At 40.2% G+C, this 18,704-nt stretch overlaps 1 protein-coding gene across 5 annotated transcripts in view; it reads right to left on the reverse strand.

Annotated features, from left to right (window-relative positions):
- Positions 1–18,704, reverse strand: part of camkk1a (calcium/calmodulin-dependent protein kinase kinase 1, alpha a) — a 150,421-nt gene that overhangs the window by 29,508 nt on the left and 102,209 nt on the right. For all 5 annotated transcript variants that reach the window (XM_036580437.1, XM_036580435.1, XM_036580434.1 and 2 more), the window contains exons 6-10: positions 12,631–12,682; positions 9,932–10,065; positions 8,939–8,975; positions 5,008–5,029; positions 2,797–2,885 (exon numbers count right to left, since the gene is read on the reverse strand). In XM_036580437.1, the coding sequence (XP_036436330.1) occupies positions 2,797–2,885; positions 5,008–5,029; positions 8,939–8,975; positions 9,932–10,065; positions 12,631–12,682 (334 nt within the window). The remainder of the gene's footprint in view (positions 1–2,796; positions 2,886–5,007; positions 5,030–8,938; positions 8,976–9,931; positions 10,066–12,630; positions 12,683–18,704) is intronic.

An 18,704-nucleotide genomic window follows, 5' to 3' on the forward strand; every position in this document is an offset into this window, starting at 1 on the left:
AATTGCTCAACTCACTGAAAAACTTTTGGCTGCAAGTTTTTACTTACTTACTTAAGAGGGGCCAGGATACTGCATCATAAAGAAGACCCTAAGTGACCTTCATGGTGCAATGCCAAGGTCAGTAGTAGTATAATCACGTTATAAATACACACCTAACATATAATACATAAAAAAAATCAATATGAAAACATCTGGCTAGTTTTCCTTACTGTCACACTGATTTGTGCTTTCCTTCCCCATTTTACCAAGAACACCTCAAATGCACATGATCAAAATTAAAAAAAAGTGATTTTTAATATTTATCATTCATGTTTTATCGCAGATGACTGAAGAACAAGACGTCATTCAGCACTCAGTACACACACACAAATGCCCTTCACACATACTAAAATTCCCCTGACCGCTTTCCCCACTAGACTAATCGGACACTAGGATGTGCTAAAACAACAAAGCAACAAACATGGAGACGCTTCTCGAGTTACAGTTCCCCGAGGCGCTCGCTTTTACATAAGTGACAATGACTAACCGTAACCACGGAAATGCAGGAGGGACGCTAGCAAGCGTGCGAGCTAGCTCACCCCTCCGGGGACCGGTAACTTTCGAGGCTTTTTTTTTAAAAACATAGCACTTCATCAAGCCAGTCGTCTGAGTTTCCTCCAGCACATAATACATTTCTCATGAGGACGGCCAAATTTCCTGCTTTAAATGAATTTGTGGATTCCATGTTTCAAACAGTCTCACGCTCCACAGAAATATAGGCCTCTGAAATCTCCACTCTACCTGGCAAACTGTACCAAACCTTATTGGAATCTTTTTTAATTGGCTGCAGGGTCACTCAGACACCCGCCTGTAGGAACTCAGCAATGTTTCATTACTAAAAAATGACTACAAATTGCTTTGAATGTGTATTAAGGGGTGGGAGTCTCAAAACTCCCAAGATGTGATTAAAACAATGAATGTAGCTTACACAGCACACTTACTACATCGAAAGTCTTTTGGCATGTGTTTAAACCAAAACCTAAAAAAATAATACAAAACTGCCCTAAATTTATAAAAAATTATATAAAAATTATACAAAAAGGTTTTATAAAAGTCCTATAAAAATCTATAAAAAGGTTGTGTGGTATTCGACTTTTTTTATATCTCCCATCCATCTTTTTGCCATCTTGTTCGGAGAGAGAGGAGCTGGTTAGCATTAGCCTAGCTAGCATGATAACATCTGCTCTCCACAGAACATGTCTGATTCTGGCTAACTACAGCAAAGGCACAAGGTTAGATGATAGTGACTGAAATATGAGGACGTGAAGTCGAGCACTTGGTGCTGAATGGACAGAATTGCAAAATTAAACCTGTTCTGTGGTGTTTGGATGTGTAGCCTGATCGTCTAACTAAAGCTAGCTTAGAGAACACACTACAGACCCAAACACTGCCATACACCACACTAACTGATGTAACTTTGTAGAAACAAGTGTAGACAATCGAGTGAAGTGTGTTGGAGTGACAGAAAGCTGAAATCGAACCTGTTCTGTGATGTTTGGGAGTGTAGCATTTTGGCTAAGCCAAACATGCCACACAGCACAGGCTTGGTTCTGACTAACTGCTGCTCTGCTGGAACAAGCGTAGAGGATAAAAACTAATGTCTGAGAGAGTGAAAGTCGAGTCACTGCAGCTGGAGTGACTGAAATCATACCTGTTCTGTGAAGTTTGGAACTTTCCCAGATGAAAGAAATATTTTAAATGAGATCTCCTCTAAAGCTCATGTACTTCTCATGGAGTGAGACTTAAGCCATTTTCTCCTATTTCTGAATTTTGGCTCCTGAGAAATAATCCTCAGATTTTCTCATTTTGATCAAAATATTGTTACAGATGTGGATGAACTCTTCTGTGTCTGACTCATCTCACCCCAGTCTTACAGAATAATATTTCCATAAGAAAAGTGTAAGATCTCATCCATTTCATCGATCTCACGCTTTTCTCATTCATCACCAGAACTTCTTTCAATGGAATGCTGATGTTAATCTCCTCTTTTCTCCTAAGAATTCAGAAATGAGTGATCCTTCATTAAAATAATATGGAGATCTGCTTTATTTCTTTGACACAACCTTAAGAAAGACCTTTTTTCTGGGTTAGCCTTTTTGGCTAAGGTACTGAACGTTTAGTTAGCAGGCCAAACGTGCTTTTAGAGTTAAAGCTGGAATCGAACATGTTCTATGGTATGTGTAGCTCTTAGCTGTCGCTGAACCGCTATCATGCTTAGTTTTTCTGAGGTTTTTCCTTCCTCTGATTTTTCCTCTCTTTCAAGTAGCGCCACCTATCGGTCGGATTTACATAAAGTTTACTTAATTCCATCATTTATGTTGGAATAGGCACTCCCAAACTTTTATGCTGCTGCACTGACATTGAACCCTATGCTTGCACTGGGTAGGTGTGTCCAACATGTCAAAACAAGCTCAAAACAAAGTGTGCGCTGTACTCTGATTGGTGTTCTTGCTTCACGTTTCTTTCGTTTTGACATTACGTTTTTATGCACACATTAGCCAAAAGGAACGACAGATTTTGCATAATGTAGTGGAGTAAAAAGTAAGATATTCGAGTGAAAGTAAAAAGACGCCCAAAATGGAAATACTTCAGTAAATATACACAAAAAACTACTTAAGTACAGTAACGAATTACATTTACTTAGTTACTGTCCACCACTGGTGAGAGTGCATGTCTGCAGCCAGACCCTTCTAGCTATTGTTTCTGATCATTTTCTCAAGCCCTCTGCAGCTCTGAAAGTGCCGGATGATAACTCACAGTACTCGATGCCTAGGACGATGTCTCTAAAGTAGAGGCGTGCCTGCTCTTCACTGAAGGGGTTTTCTGTAGGTACCTCCATCACAGGCCTGGGAGAGAGAGAGAGAGAGAAGGGGAGGGCATGTCTGTAATTGAGAGTTCAATAGAGGTCTAATACTTGAAGAGTCTCATTACAAGGAGAGGTTTAAACACAGCGTTTGAAAGCAGAGGCTGCACGAACCAGAGGAGCTGAGCAGTGAGAGGACACTACAGTGCATAATTCACATAAATCCTCCAAACACTACAGCCAGTCAAGAGATTTACATAAAAAACAACTCACGAATTCCCCCCACACCTCCCCACACCTCCCCACATCATTCATAACCTACAGACACGCCAGCACAGTGCTGAGGAAAGGGCCAGTTCAGGCCGTTCTGCTGGATAACAGTCCATTCTGGAATTACCAAAGCAGATCCTTTGCTTTTCACTGAACACAGATGCACAAAGCAGAGCGAGACCAAATAACATGCTCGCCCTCCACGCTGCAGCAGAGCCGATTAGCCGGCCGAAGCGGCTTTCAATTACAACAAAATGTCACATTTAAAAAAGAATGGAGTCGTGTGGCAAAGCGGGATACTGCCTGCCCTTCTATAGCGCTTTACTGAGACTGCAGGGAACTAGCACAGCTTTATTTCTGAGACAGGGAAAGAGAGACAGAGAGATAGGTAGATAGAAAAAGACAGAAGAAGACAGAAGAAGAGTGATAGAGAGGGAGAGGGAGAAAGAAAGAGTGATAGAGTGAAGGAGAGAGAGAGAGAGAGAGGAAAATAGACATGAAGAGAAAAAAATAAAGAGAGAAAGAGACAAAAAGAGACAGAGGGAGAGAGAGAGAGAGAGAGAGAGAGAGAGAGAGAGAGAGAGAGAGATAAAGTGAGAGATGCAGAGAGAACCAGATAGATTGAGAGAAAGTCAAAGAAAGAAGTAGGGACAGAGAGAGAGAGAGAGAGAGAGAGAGAGAGAGAGAGAGAGAGAGAGAGAGAGGGAGAGAGAGAGAGAGATCAAGAAAGAAATGGAAAGAGAACCAGATAGATAGATAGATAGATAGAGAGGGAGACAGAGAAAGAAGTAGTGACAGAGAGAGAGAGAGAGACAGGGAGAGAGGGAGAAGGAGAGAGAGAGTGAGACAGAGAGAGATAAAGAAAGAGATGGAAAGAGAACCAGATAGATAGATAGATAGATAGATAGATAGAGAGCAAGACAGAGAAAGAAGTAGTGAAAGAGAGAGAGTGAGAGAGAGCATAAGAGGGAGAGAAAGAAAGACAAAAGAGAGATAGGGACAGAAATAAAGAAAGAGAGAGAAAGAAAAAGATAGATAAAGAATAATAGAAAGAGAAAGAAAAGGACAAAGAAAAAGAAAAACAGAGAAAAAGACAAAGAGAGGAAAAAAGAGATGAAGAGAAAAAGTGAAACAGAGAGAAAAACAAAGCAGAGAGAAATAAAAAAGGAGAGAAAAAGAGAAATAGACAGAAAGAGAAAGAAACAGAGAAAGAGAAATAAAGACAGAAAATGAAAGAGAAACAAAAAAGAAATACAAAGACAGAAAAAAGAGAAACAAAGAAAGAGAAAGAAAAGAGATAAAGTGAACAGAAAGAAAAAGAAAAAAAGAAATAGAGACAGGTGGACGGATAGATAGATAGATAGATAGACAGACAGACATCGAGAGAGAGAGAAAAAAAGAGAAAGAAAGACAGAAAAAAGATAAAGAAGACAGAGAGAAAGAGACTGAAAAAGAGATAAGGAGAGAGAAAATAACTTTAAACTCAGTACAGAGTTATTAATCTAAAGGTTTATCATATACAGTATTGGGTAACTCAACGAAGCTAAGTTAGGTAGAAGTTACGACATGCTGCAGTCTGTGTGCGAATGAAAAAAGAATGAGAAACAAATAGTCTAAAAAAAAACGAGTGAATAATAATAAAAAAAGAATACGACCAGCAGAGAAAAAAATAATAACGGTAATAACCGTAAAGTGAAAACATGAGCATGTAATGAATCCCTTGGGAAGATGGGAGCAGAAGGGGCAAACGGAGGCGGAACAACAGAGCTGAAGAGCTGAGTGATGATAGGTATGCTAGAGAGGACGGGTATGAATGGAGGGATGGAGAGAGGCAGAGAGAAAGACAGAGAGGAGCCAAAGCTTCAATTACACACAAGAGAGGACACAACACTCACCCTTTCTGCATTAGCTCGAACACTGCGGAGAGAGAGAGACAGAGAGAGAGAGTATTAAAACAAACATACAGAACTGTTGCACTAATGTACAAAATACTTTTACTGTAGATCAATTCACCATCTCCACCATTCATTTCTCTCTGCAAACTGAACTGAGGAGAGCATTGGTTTAGCATGTGTTCTCAAGCATGCTGTGATAAATGTGATGTGCTTGACAGAGAGTAATCTGACCAACACCACAATAGCACTAATTTCCACTTTCCCCATAATAGATTTGCAATGTTATGTTAGCAGTAAGCCAGCAGTACATTCACTGTCCAACACTGTTTACTGCCACCACCCCAATTCCGAAGAAGCTGGGACATAAGGCTAAATGCTAATTAAAACAGAAAGCAGTGATTAGTAAATTCTGTTCGGCCTGTATTAAATTGAAAATGGTACAAAAACACAAAATTTGATGTTGTAACTAATAAACCTTATGAATATGCTCTCATTTTAAATTTGATGCCTGCAACATGTTCCAAAGAAGTCAGGACAGGAGTGCGTTTAACACGTTCTTGTCTTACATCACCTTTCCACCTTTTCAACAATACCTAATGATCATTTGGAGACTGAAGACATCAACTGGTCCAGTTTTGAAAGAAGAATTTTTTGCCATTCTTTTGTTATACAAGTCTTCAGCAGTGCAGCTGTACAGGGCCTTTGTTAAGCATAATAAAACATGTTTTCAATAGGAGACAGATCTGGGCAGCAGGCAGGTCAGTCTAGCACCCACACTGATGGTCATTATGGACTGAATTTGTCATTGGGAATACTTGGATCGTGACAGGCACAAAATGCAACCAACTTCTAAGACCGAACTTTGGAGGTGTGAAAAAATATCTCTGCAGATTTTACTGAAAAGTTGACAGCAAGTCTCCTGAAAAGAATGGAAGCTCTAATAAAGGCAAAGAGTGGACGCACTGAATGCTGAAAAAAACTGATACTCACCTGCACTTCACAGCTGTCCTTATTGAAAATAAATAAAAAGGTGGTCTTTGACTCAGTAGTGTATGTCTCAAATGTAACTGACATTTGTGAATTAGTTGGAAAATTTGCATTAGATGAGCAATTTTATTATACATGGTTACAACATGCAGTTTTATGAGTGAATCAAAACTACAAATGAAAGTGCTGCTTTTTTGACATCTCAACGGCCAGAATCTACGGTGAGTGTAGATCAGTGGTCTCCAACTCTGGTCTTGGAGAGCTGCCCCACCCCTTAGTTAACTCTAACACATGTGATCCAGCCAATCAGGGACATGGACATAGGCTGATTACCTGAAACAGGTGTGGCAAATTGTGGTTGGAACTAGGTTCTGCAGGACCAGGTTAGGAAACCACTGGTGTGTGGTTTGGTATTTTCAAAATGGCTAGTAGCAGCAAACACAAAATTCCTGCACCGCAGACAAAGGCACGGTGTTGTTTGGAACAAGAGTTCTCCAAACTCCGCAAATTGCATTCTTTTTTCATTTGTCCTGCTTGTCAGCGAGAGCAGCAGGGGGAGATGAGCTTCCATCCACAATCTCTACCACTGTTATAGAGCACTTGTCTGCAAAATTCGCCAAATCGATTTCTTCCCTCTGACAATGGGCTCTGGGCTTTCTCGGCTGGCTGCTGCTAGTAGGAGAAGTAAGATTGTGTAAGGTGTGTAGAGCTGGGGTCTCAAACTCAAATTACCTGGGTGCCACTTGCTAGGTGATTTTCTCTAAGGGTGGTCAGTTGAAAAATATAGGGTCCCTTTTTTATGTATGAGGTTTAACTACATAATACACTTATTTAAGTGGATCTTAGTCAATGTTTACTAGCAACTCTTCTGTCACCACAAACCATGAACAACAACAACAACATTAACAACAACAACTACTACTGCTGCTACTACTACTGATAATAATAATCCTTCAGTATTATTACGGTTAGTTTGGTTAATTTTGCATTCTCATTGCTGAGGCTGAATCTCAAATCTCAATTAAAATATTGGTTACTTTACAACGGCTTCCAACATCGCCCAGCCAATCAGATTTCAGGATAAGAAATATCTGTTTTATAATAAAAGGTGTTTGTCAGCACACCTTAAAACAGTTTCAGAGGAGACATGTCCAGTACTCCTAAAGCTCCTCAGCTATGGCCTTGCAAAATCATGCCAGCAAAAGTCACCCACGAAAATCACTAACATCATAATCTACATCACGTAAGATGCCAAAACGATAATTTCTCCATGTTTGACACATATAGGTGTCACTGCCCACAAAATGTATGTCACAAATAACAACGCTTATGGGATGCTTACAGCTGGATATTAGATTAGAGTTTGGTCTGTGAATAAATTTGAAACAAACTGAATGTAAATATACAAGTGTGGTGCCCCTAGCCTTTGACTGGCTCTGGACAGTTGCCCAGATCACCCACATGGTAGATCCAGCCATGGGTTTGACGAATCCTTGTACTTTGTTTTTTTTCTCTATTTTTACATAGTTGTACGCAAAGGTTTGGGTCAAATTACATGTTTTGTTGATTTTCTAAGTGTTCACTTATTTTCACATGTAATTTGACTGGGGATGTTCAAACAGGAGTAAAAAATCAGGCACACAGGCATGCAATCTCCATAGACAAACACTGCCAATAGAATGGGTTGTACTGAAGAGCTCAGTGACTTTAAATGTAAGGATGCAAACTTTGCCACAAGTCAGAAATTCTGCCTTGCTAGATCTGCCCCAGTCAACTGTAAGTGCTATTTTAGTGAAATGGAAGCATCTAGGCGCAACTACAGCTCAACCACAAAGTGGAAGACACAAAGGCTACGTTCACACAGCAGGTAAAAGTGGCCCAAATCTGATCTTTTTCCTCAAATGTGACACAGATGTGTGTCTATGTGTCAGTGTGAACAGCAAAAAACGCATTGAATCTGACAATTTCAATTCTGATTTGAGATGCTTTCATATGTGGTACTGAAATCCGATACGTATCCGATCTGCGGCAATGAGACTCAGTCTGAACAGCCAGATCGGAATTCATGCGACTTTTATGTCAGTCCAACTCGACATTCGTCATAATTTCGTGCTGCTGAGACTCATAAACATTTAGTCTGATGTTTCTGTACTAAAAAATTTGAAGACTCAGCGCAACCGCTCTGTGTTTGAAGAGGTTTCGAACGAAATGGCCAAACGTGGCCGGAGGAGACCGAGGCTGTAGCGTCAGAGAAGAGTTTAAAGAATCCAAGGACATGAACCAAAGAAGTGGCCATGGCCGAATAACGTGCCCTTTTTCGACAAACTCGAACACACTGTGGGTGATGAGTCACCTCACAAATGCTCTTTTGACTGAAAGGGCACAAACCCCCACACACTCCAAAATCTTGTGGAAAGACTTCTCAGAAGTGCAGAGGCTGTTATAGCTACAAATAGCTACAAATATTCCATATGGTTTTGGAATGGGATGTCCAGCAAGCTCACATAGGTATGATGGTCGGGTGTCCACATGCTGTTAGCCATATAGTGTATTTCAGGCTAGAATTGCTTTTTTTTTCCAGTATCCAATCTAGCTCCATTCTAGGGTTCTGATACTGAAGCTGAGTTTAGGATGGGTGCTATCTCAATTCAATTACCTCCAGATTCCAGTTGGGAAAAAAAATAAAAAATTCTGAATGCCCCGAAATCTGCACTCTAGAGCCAACCAGCACAGATTCACTCTTATAAGAACTTGTTTAATATAACTCTGGCTGAAACAGTACTATTGATTGGTAGCAATGAAATGAACCAACTTTCAGGCCTAACAAACCTTACTTTATATGAGGTTGACTTTTTAATGACAAAGTAATCATTTACTTTTAAGTTGAATAGAAATTCAATATTTTGGCAGATTGTTGTGTAGCTGAACAGTTCAATGCCCTTACCCATGTGCAGATTGTCCTCAGCTGGGTCATCCAGCACCTGAAAAAGAAACATTATGTGGATCAAAAGCTCCCACAGGCCCTTTCTGTGCTGCAGTGGTGTTAATATCAATGTCGAAGAGATGTCGAGCATGACCCAGAATTCTGCAAACTGGATTACGCAATGTACAAGTCACACTACATAACATACAAAACAGGGACGCAAGCTAAAACGAGAACAAAAACGGAACGTGGGATGAATGTCGTCCCCTGTGGAGCATATTTATTATCTTTCTGCACTGTTCCTACAATGACTAGAGAAGCTTTTGAAGCTACAGAGTCATGCAGAAGTCTATTGAAATACAGTACGGCACACCAGACAGTATATTATTGTACACAATCATGCGGGAAAACATGGAGAACAGTAAACTATTTATGAACAAACTGACAACCATGGAGTGGAGCATTGCCTATTATTGAAGTCTCTTTTAGCTCTAGCCCAGCCCTCTCACTCTTTCCCTCTTGGCCTTTCTCTAAAAGCCTGTGATTGAAGGACACTCCAACAGGGCCATGCTGAGAGCTCAGCAGTGCCCCCCTTTTCTCTTCAGTATCCTTCCATCCCACCATTTTTGCTCGCTCTCCTCCTATCGATCTCTTTCTTTTTGTCTGATCTTAAAGGTACAAAGGATTCCTCGGTTCAATAACGGCTAATTTCTGAAAAACTGCCATTTGCTTTGTCCCCCTGCTGGACGACCAGCTGCGTGACTCAGTTTTCAAGTTCTGATTGCACTGAGTCACATTCTTTTAATCTTCAATTCAATTCTCAGGGTGCTTCTCTCACATTCTCTCTCCACAGAACCACATCAGTCACTTAGGCTGACTCATTTAAGCCTCAGGCACCGTTCCGAAAAGCACTGCTCAAACAAACTTTTTAAAAGCCTGAAACCTCGGCCTGAATCTCAGCATCTCAGCTCACATGAAAGGCTTCTTTCTAAGTGTCAAAGGACCAGCGCTTACCTCCACCAGCTTGACGATGTTGAGGTGGTCGAGCTTTTTGAGGATGGCGATCTCTTGGTAGACCCTCTCCAGGGGCCCAAGCACTTTAGGCTGCTCGCCCAGGGCTGCTTTTGGACCCCGCGGAGGAGGGCGGCCTGCACAAAGAGTAAGAGCAGCATTTAAAAAGAGGCAAAGGAACTGGAGATAGTGAGCTTTAACACTCAAAATAGATTCTACAGGGCAGTGGTTCTCAATTCTTCATGGAGTACCACTGCTCTGCATGCTGTAGTGTTCTCCTCACTCTAACATATTCACTTCAACTCAAGAAGGCCTTGTTAATTAGTCATTTGGCAGGACAGTGGTACTCCAGGACCAGGATTGAGAACAACCGCTATAAGATAAAGGACACTTCAAGATTAATGGTGACACCAACAGATCTTTGAAGTTCTTTCTGTAGTCAGCATCAAGCCAGATCTAAGCAGATGTCTGTAAGGGAGAAAATCGCCGCTATCTCATCCTGTGATATACAAAAATGTTCCAAACTGGATAGATTTTGTCCTTTTTATACTTTTCCACTGAATGTTAAGGGATGCTTTGAATTCTGTCACTTAGTCAAAATACGAAAAATGCTACATACATAATACAGGCAAGCTAATACTCCCGAGGACTGGAATGATGCACAAAAGTAAGTTTACTACTATAAACTATTATACATTATATGGCTAAAAGCATGTGGACACCTGACCATCTATATGAGCATGTTGGACATCCCATTCCAAAACCATGGGCATTAATATGGAGTTGCCCAACTTGTGCGGCTATAACACCCTCCACTCTTTTGGGAAGCTTTCCACAAGATTTTTGAGTGTGTCTGTGGGAATTTGTGCCCATTCAGTCAAAAGAGCATATGTGAAATCAGGCATTGAAGATGGGCAAGAAGGCCTGGCTCACAATCAATGTTCAAATTCAAGAGGTGTTCAGTGGGGTTGAGGTCAGGGCTCTGTGCAGGCCACCGAAGGTCCTCCACACAAAACTCTTCAAACCTCATCTTTATGGACCTTGCTTTGTGCACAGGAGCACAGTCAAGAACAAAAAAGGGTCTTCCCTAAACTGCTGCCACAAAGTTGTAAGTATATAATTGTCTAAAATGTCTCTGTATTCTAGCATTAACATCACCCTTCACTGGAACTAAGGGGTCCAAACCCTGAAAAACAGCCCCAGAAAGGCTCAGCTTTTTTTATCCCTCCTCCGCCAAACTTTACTGATGGCACTACGCATTCCAGGAAATAGTGTTCTCCTCTCATCTAGACTGCCAAGGAAATCCTTTTCATGAAGCTGCTAATGCATAGTTCTTGTGTTGATGTTGCTTCCAGAGGCAGTTTGGAACTCTGTAGTAGGTAATGCAAGAGAGCACAGGCTTTTTTCCATGCTACACGCTTCAGCACTCGCCAGCTTTGCTCTTTGAGTCTGTGTGGTTTACTGCTTCGTGGTTGAGCTGTTGTTGCTCCTAGATGCTTCCATTTCACAATAATAGCACTTACAGTTGTTTGGGGTAGATCTTGCAGGGCAGAAACACTTCCCATACTGCTAATGTATGTCTATGCAGATTGCAAGGCTATGTGGTTGATTTTGTAGACCTGCGCCAAAGTAACTACCAAGTTAGACAAAGCTTGCATGTTAGCAAGCAGTCTTCTGATGTCAATTCAATGCATAGCAGTGTTAGTTTGCATGCAGTAAGAGTCACATTTCAACGCTTCAACAACAAAAATAATTGAATAATTTCAATAATTTACAGGATCCAATGATATTCAGAGGAAAATATATGTAGAGAAAATGATATAAGTTTTGTAACACTTCTGTTTAGTACACGGCGCAACAATGGACATTTTCAAAAACGGCATTAATTTTTTCCATACAGAAGAACTTGCTTAGACTCTGAGTTCATTATATGGGCTTGACGCTGACTACAGAATGACGCAGTATCAGTCAAACACAAAAGGTATTGCGTCAAATCCAATTCAAAATTCGCAAGTGAGGAAAACCGCTCTCGCACGAGGAAAACTACTCTAGCACACGTGAAGCAAACCCCTCGTTTACTAAGAAAGAATTCAGCAATTACAGGCAGCGTTTCGGCTAACGCCATTGTACTGGCGAACTGTGAAGGTCGTCTTCTACAGTAAAAGCCTGCCAATCACCACACAGAAATCAGTTGTAACCAATCATATGTCGGGACCCACCCACAGCTGTCAAAAATGAATTCAACGCTTGCGCCAGCGGAAGCTTAATAGTAAGCAGAAAGAACAGTTGAGTGTCGGGCAATTTTTTCTTTGAGCGTTAGCACTTCTGCTTCTGTGTGAGTAACTCTGGATGCGAGTAGTTGTCTTCGTGTGAGAGACTAGTTTTCCTCACCTGCAAATTTTGATTTGGATTTGACGCCACACAAACAGAATTATATTTTAAAAAGTTTTAAAGGGAAATTCTGCATATTTTTTCCAAATTTTCCAAAAGTTACAATGAAAACAAGTCATTCAGAGTGGTTTACTGTGGGCAACTTAAGCATAAGCCCTTAGATCACAATGTTTTTAGGACAATGAAAAACATACATTAAATCAAGTGTGCCAAATGAACATAATACTGGTTGAAATATCATGATATTGGAAAAAAATATGTATTTGTAAGCACTGATTGCCAGTTAGTCCAAGCAGAAGAAACATTCATACGTGGAAATCCATATTGCTTCATCAGCTTCTTCTTAGAGACCACTTTCATTGCCTGGATGAAGAGAAAGAGATAGAAATAGTGGGAGGAAAAAAAGAGAGAGAAGAACAGAGTGTATTAAGCTGAAAGTTCCAAGGACGAACCGTGATGTTCTCAAACAAACACTTTTTTTTTCATCCCTTTCCTCCATTGTGCACAGAACGTCCCAATCACTATAACGCACGGAGGTGGCTGTCAGACACTTTCAAGAGCGTGACATAATAGGCTGACTTTCTTGCATTTCCATATTAATCAAACAAAGAGCCTTTATACGGTGCAGTCGGGCCGAGCTCCCTCATCCCTCCCCGCCAGCCCTAATGGAGCACTCCAGGTTCGCCTCCCAGCAGTGGCTCCGGCTAAGTGATTGCAAAAGTGATTATGGAAATCCACGAGCGAATATGGAAATTCGCCAATGAATAATTGAGTGGCAGATTCTCGAGAGTAATCAGCTCAAAAAAGGCCGCTCACCAACCAGCAGCTTTGGAACTTGGCAAAGTAATGTGCCAGAAAAAAAGAGGGATGGGATGGGCTGAAGGGAAAAAAAAAACAAACAGAAAGGAGGAATATGGTCATTTCCAGAGGTTAAAATACAGAGCTCCAGCATCTCAGGCTTATGTGACTGGCAGAACTGAGTTTCACTGTAATTTGAGAGGGGTGGGCAATATGATGATTTGTTTTATTATCATGATAAATTACATTACAATATGCTTTTCTGAGCGTATCGTGGATATCATCAGGACTTCCAGAACATGTTTCATTACAAAGAGAGCATAACGAGGCCTGTATATTTAGATTTAGTGCACTTCAATATGTGAAAGCACTGTATTAATAGTTTTATAGTAATTTTTTAAACACACCATTACGACTATTGTCCGTTCAAACTAAACATCACGATATAGTATGTTCAAGTATCATGATACTATGTTTTTGTCATATCACCCATCTCTGTAATTTAATGTCTGATGTCATATTTGATAATAATAACAATAATAATAATTACACACAATAACACTTTTTGTCTCAGGGGTGCAAACACAACATTTGTGTTGGGCTGAGGGCCAAAAAGAGAATATACAAGTAAAGAAGGTACAGTTGTATGCAAAGGTTTGAACACCCCAGTCAAATACAGAACCCTTAGGCACCTACGCACATTGTTTAAAACTATTGTCTCCACAGTATTTTTTGCCAGAAAAAAAACACTACATATGAATAGAATAGATGCAAATAAACATAAATAGAGTAAGATTTATTTATTTTGATAAAAGTAGTTGATATCTTGTAAGCTAGTTTGAATTTATATTTTTCATCCAGCCATTACATAGATTTGTTAAATTCCATCCAGCACAGTCGATTAAACATTATGAGGTACTGACTGACAAACCAAGTACTGGATGTACACAGATAATACTGGGCTACTATGAGAAAAAAGCCTTGGAAAAGGCTACATAAAATCACTGCTTATTGTACTAATGGTATTTGTTTTTGTATTCATATTAGAGTTTTTCCAAGCAAACAAATGTGACAAACCTCCTTACAGGGCAATTTCAATCAATCTAGCTAATTAGCCAGCTAACTAACACTGGCTATGTTGGAGTCCCTCAAGGTACAGACGCCATTTTGTTAGCTTTAGAATGGCTATTATCTCTAAGTGTCTTAGCTAGCACTGCAGCTAGCAGAGTTCATGGGTTAACTACATTAGCAACTTAGCAATGTCAGCTGCAGTTTAGCATGAAATGTGCTACTAGCATAAACAATGCACTAGCGCTCTCACTGGCAAGCCACATCGATGTTTACGCTTGTCTTTGCTCTCCGTTAGGCACATTTGTTTCTTTTCAACTGTTTTAAGCCCTATTTGTGTGGAATTAGTTCTTCATTGTGAGGTGGGTAACACCAGTTTACCACAGGACGTCTGTAATGTTCATGGCCGATTCGCACAGGATTAGAAATCTCAGTATAAATGACAGAGATGAGAGTGGCTGCCTTCACTTCAGAAAAGAGTAGAAAACGTCAAAACATTTCATTTAGCCATTATTCTGTTTACTCTAACCATTTAGCTTGCCAGTGCTAGTGAATACAGTGCGTCATTAGCATCACCATTAGCTTGGTAGTTCACTGCAAACAGTCAACTTCACTGCAAAAAATCAAACGTTCTTCTGTAACTTGTACATGTTATACAGTTATACAAGTTATACAAGTGAGACAGGAAGGTGACGTTACATATTGGCTTAATTTTAGCCTCAGAGGACACAAGTAAACACTTCTTTGAGTACCTCATACTTAAGAAACTTAGTTTCTTCAGAATATGATAGGATTTTCATCTACATGTCAATTCAAACAGGGTTTATTTATATGGCTCATTTCATGGAAGGTAGAAGGCGCTGAAATCTTTACTGAAGCTGGAGCATGCAGTCATTAAAAATGACTGACATGGCGCATTCAGACGGGATTAAGACCTCTGAGAAACACCGGTAAAATTTGCATTACCACACCTTCCCATGTAAAGCTAATCCCAACCAAACAGGGCTTTAGGCTTTAGCTTGTAAGGTGTTGTAGATAATGGTGGCAATTTTGGTGTTATTTTCACTGCCATTATTTATCTGAAGAACTAACCAGCTGTCCCAGTGCTTTATATAACTCAGGTTTGTAGTCCGCTACACATATGGCTAAGCTACATCCTTCTGCTACGTGCTGTGGACACAGTAGCTCCCTTCTTGGTTTAATGTTGGGTGGTCCACTTATTTTATTCCCTGTTTACAAGGCTGAGCCACATTTTATTGACAGCTGTTAGAACGTGAAGAGAATATTACACTAAAATGTTCCAAAAGGTTTTATGACTTAAGACTCACAACATTTGGAAATTGTAAGTCAGAGTTTGCAATTATATCATTTTCGACCTCCATGTACTGTTAGCAACAAGCTAGCCAGCTAATGTTTCTAATTTAATGTTCATGATGCCAACTTAACCAACTACTGTGTCAGTATGTTGAAAGCAAATACTGCTATAACCTCTTTTAAAAGTGGAGAAGGTGGTGCTTTCACTGATAGCAAGCACATGTTGGTCCACTGGCTTGATAAGGCCGGCACCCTGCTGACTGTACGCCACTGCTGGTCCACCCTCGGACTACCCAGATTACTTTCCTGCATACAAGGACTAACTAATTTTTAATCTCCTCAAACTCAGTTTTATTTTGGAAAATAACCAGTTGAAACAAAAAAGGTAGATTGGTTACAGCTGTATAACTGGCTTTATTTATTATACTGATATCATTTTTTTACTAAACTAATTTACAAGGACAACAAAAGATAGAAATAAAGGAAAAGTAAGTAATTTGGACTGTGAGTGGAAAAATTAGGGATGAAAGGTGGCATTTTGCCCAACACTCTGCTGAAGCACCAGTGGGCTTCCCGTGAAAACGCTAAGCAAAACGCCAGTGGGCCTCAAGTTTTGCCACTGTTGGCCCACTATTCTCTTGCTATCTGACTGTGTAAGTAGTGATGATGATGATGTCTCATGCTGAACTTGGAGTTAAGGACACTCTTCTGACTTTCCAAGTAAGAATTCCCAGTTTTGGGGGCATTTTCTTTGGTTTATCCTAGTTGGACATCACAAATTCTGAGTTACAAGCTTCAGTTGAACGCAGCATGATATACAGTAAGTTATGCTGCATTCAATTTAGCTCGAAAGCAGAACGTTGGAGCTTGGAATGAAGTCATTTTGGACCTCCATATGTTTGAGCTTTAAACTGGGGAAAAAGCCTTCATGAAAGTGAGTATTATTAGTAACAAGCTAGCTGGCTAAAATAAGTGAAATTATGTATTTACCTTATCAAAACAGTAATATTTATGGTGAGTGTTGTAGATTTAACCCATTACTGTGTCTGTATGTTGACTAATGTAAAGCAGAGAAGTGGCAATTCATTACTATTGGTGGTGTGAGCAGCCATATTGATTTGACATCATACAATGAACTCTGAGTTGGGATACAACGAATTCCTAGTTGAGGGGGTGTTTTTTCTTTTATTCCTGTACCTTTCATTCTAGATGAAGGTCGGAAATTTCACAATAATCGAAACTAATCGAACTAATCGAAAGCTGCATTATATGAAGGCCAGTATAAACAAGATAAGTAACATTTCTCTTGCTGATTTAGCGAAACTCACATTAGAGTGCAAAAGATCTCAATATGTTTTAGCGGCAAATTTAGCCCTTCACTGTGATGCTGAATCTTTGTGGATGTATAATCAAGCGCTAACAAATATAGCAGCCTTTACGAGGCACATCCGTGCAACATCGGTTCCTCATATTTCTACAATGACTGATTAGCATCTCATCCGAATGAAACAGATTGATTAAAAAAAGATAAGTGCACCTGTGCCTATTCTCCGCTCGTGAAAAGTGGAGGAAGCCATGCATTGTGTGAACGCGGAGCACCGAGTCTTATGCAACTGAGGAAGTGCTTTGAAACACATCTCTGTTCATTACAGGCAGAAACAGGCCGCCAATTTGCAGCACCTGCGGAAAAGATTAGGGCTCCGCAATGAATAAATGGGGAAGCTGTTTCAAGCACATCGCCCGGAATTACCTTTCTCAAGGGGGAAAAAGCTAACTGTTCAGACTGGAAATGTATTTGGGGAAACAAAAGTAAAAAAGAAAAAAAGGTTTGTACTGCTTTTCGAGTTTATTTCTCAAAGGGTGCAAAGGATAAAACAGTATTTAAAAGGCACATTTGCCCCCCTAAGGTCCACTTACAATATTTGAGTCTTATGTTCATGTATCAGAAATGGTCATAATACAGGCTTCTATCCTCAGGCATGATGAAAACAGTTTCACCAATTCACACTGCATCAAAAATTCTACGCAACCAACTTCATCATTTGACTTCAAAGACCGTTCATGCGGTTCCTCCTGGTGGGAAACTCTTTTCTGATAAAACCAAGACTACCTGAAAGCAGCATATGCAAATGAGTTGGCTCTCGTGACATCAGGGAAACAATTAATTCAAAATTTGAAATGAATTTCAAAACACTTCATAAGAAGCCTGTATTTATCTGGTTTATGATGCTAGTTTCTATTAGCACCCTTATGGGATTTGCAGCTTGCTGTAGCATTAGGTAATGGTAATTTAAACAATTAAGTGTGATGAGCTGTCTAGCTAGCAACTGATTTCATTCATTTGTTGCTGTAGTTGTGAAGGGGCTCTCAAATGTGATGCTACAATGCCTGAGCCGTTGACCGGTGTTAGCCCCCCATCCAATATTATGATGAGCTGTTACCACTCTGTTTCTCGAGGACAGCAGTGATGTGGAGTCAATTCCAAAAGAGTCGATTCCTTGACTCCAATATGTCAAAATGTCGACTCTTCATCTCCATGTTTTGTTGCTGTAACTGGCTCAGGGGACATCCGGATGGGAGCATGTGTGGTGAGAGTTTGTTTATCAGCTTTAAAATTCACCTGTATTTGCAGCTTAGTTTCCACATATGCCTAGACTGCAAAGTCAGTGGTTCATTTTGAAACCTCAACAATATCTACATTTCACTTTAAACTCAAATTCATGTTTCCATGATGTGGACCATTTAAAATACACAGGTTTGGTTGGTACAGAACAGGAGACGGCTTTTCAGGGTCATCTACCAAAACGTCCACAAAATGAACTGGCGGAGCTGATTTACTTGAAGTCCAAGCTGTAGATTCATACAGCCCATCTATGATTCTGTGTCAAGTGCGTTGTGGGGTATTTTATGGAGTGAAACACTCCCTAGATTCATCCGTTTGAGCTATTTCTTAAAGCCCACGATGTCTAGGTCTGCCCTCAAGCAGTGTGCAGTCAGTCTTGTTGGGGCGGGCAGGTCTTCTCCAAAAATGGTTAGACATGCTCATCATTATAAAATGCTTCATAAGAAGCCTGAGTTTATCTGATTTATAATGCTAGTTTCTATTAGCACCCTTATGGGATGTGCAGCATTATGTTATCACCATGCTAACAGTATTTTTTCTTACTTCACGTATTGCTGTTCTACAGAGTTCCTTACTAATGTT

Source organism: Colossoma macropomum, unplaced genomic scaffold, assembly GCF_904425465.1.
Source record: "Colossoma macropomum unplaced genomic scaffold, Colossoma_macropomum, whole genome shotgun sequence".
NCBI lineage: Eukaryota > Metazoa > Chordata > Actinopteri > Characiformes > Serrasalmidae > Colossoma > Colossoma macropomum.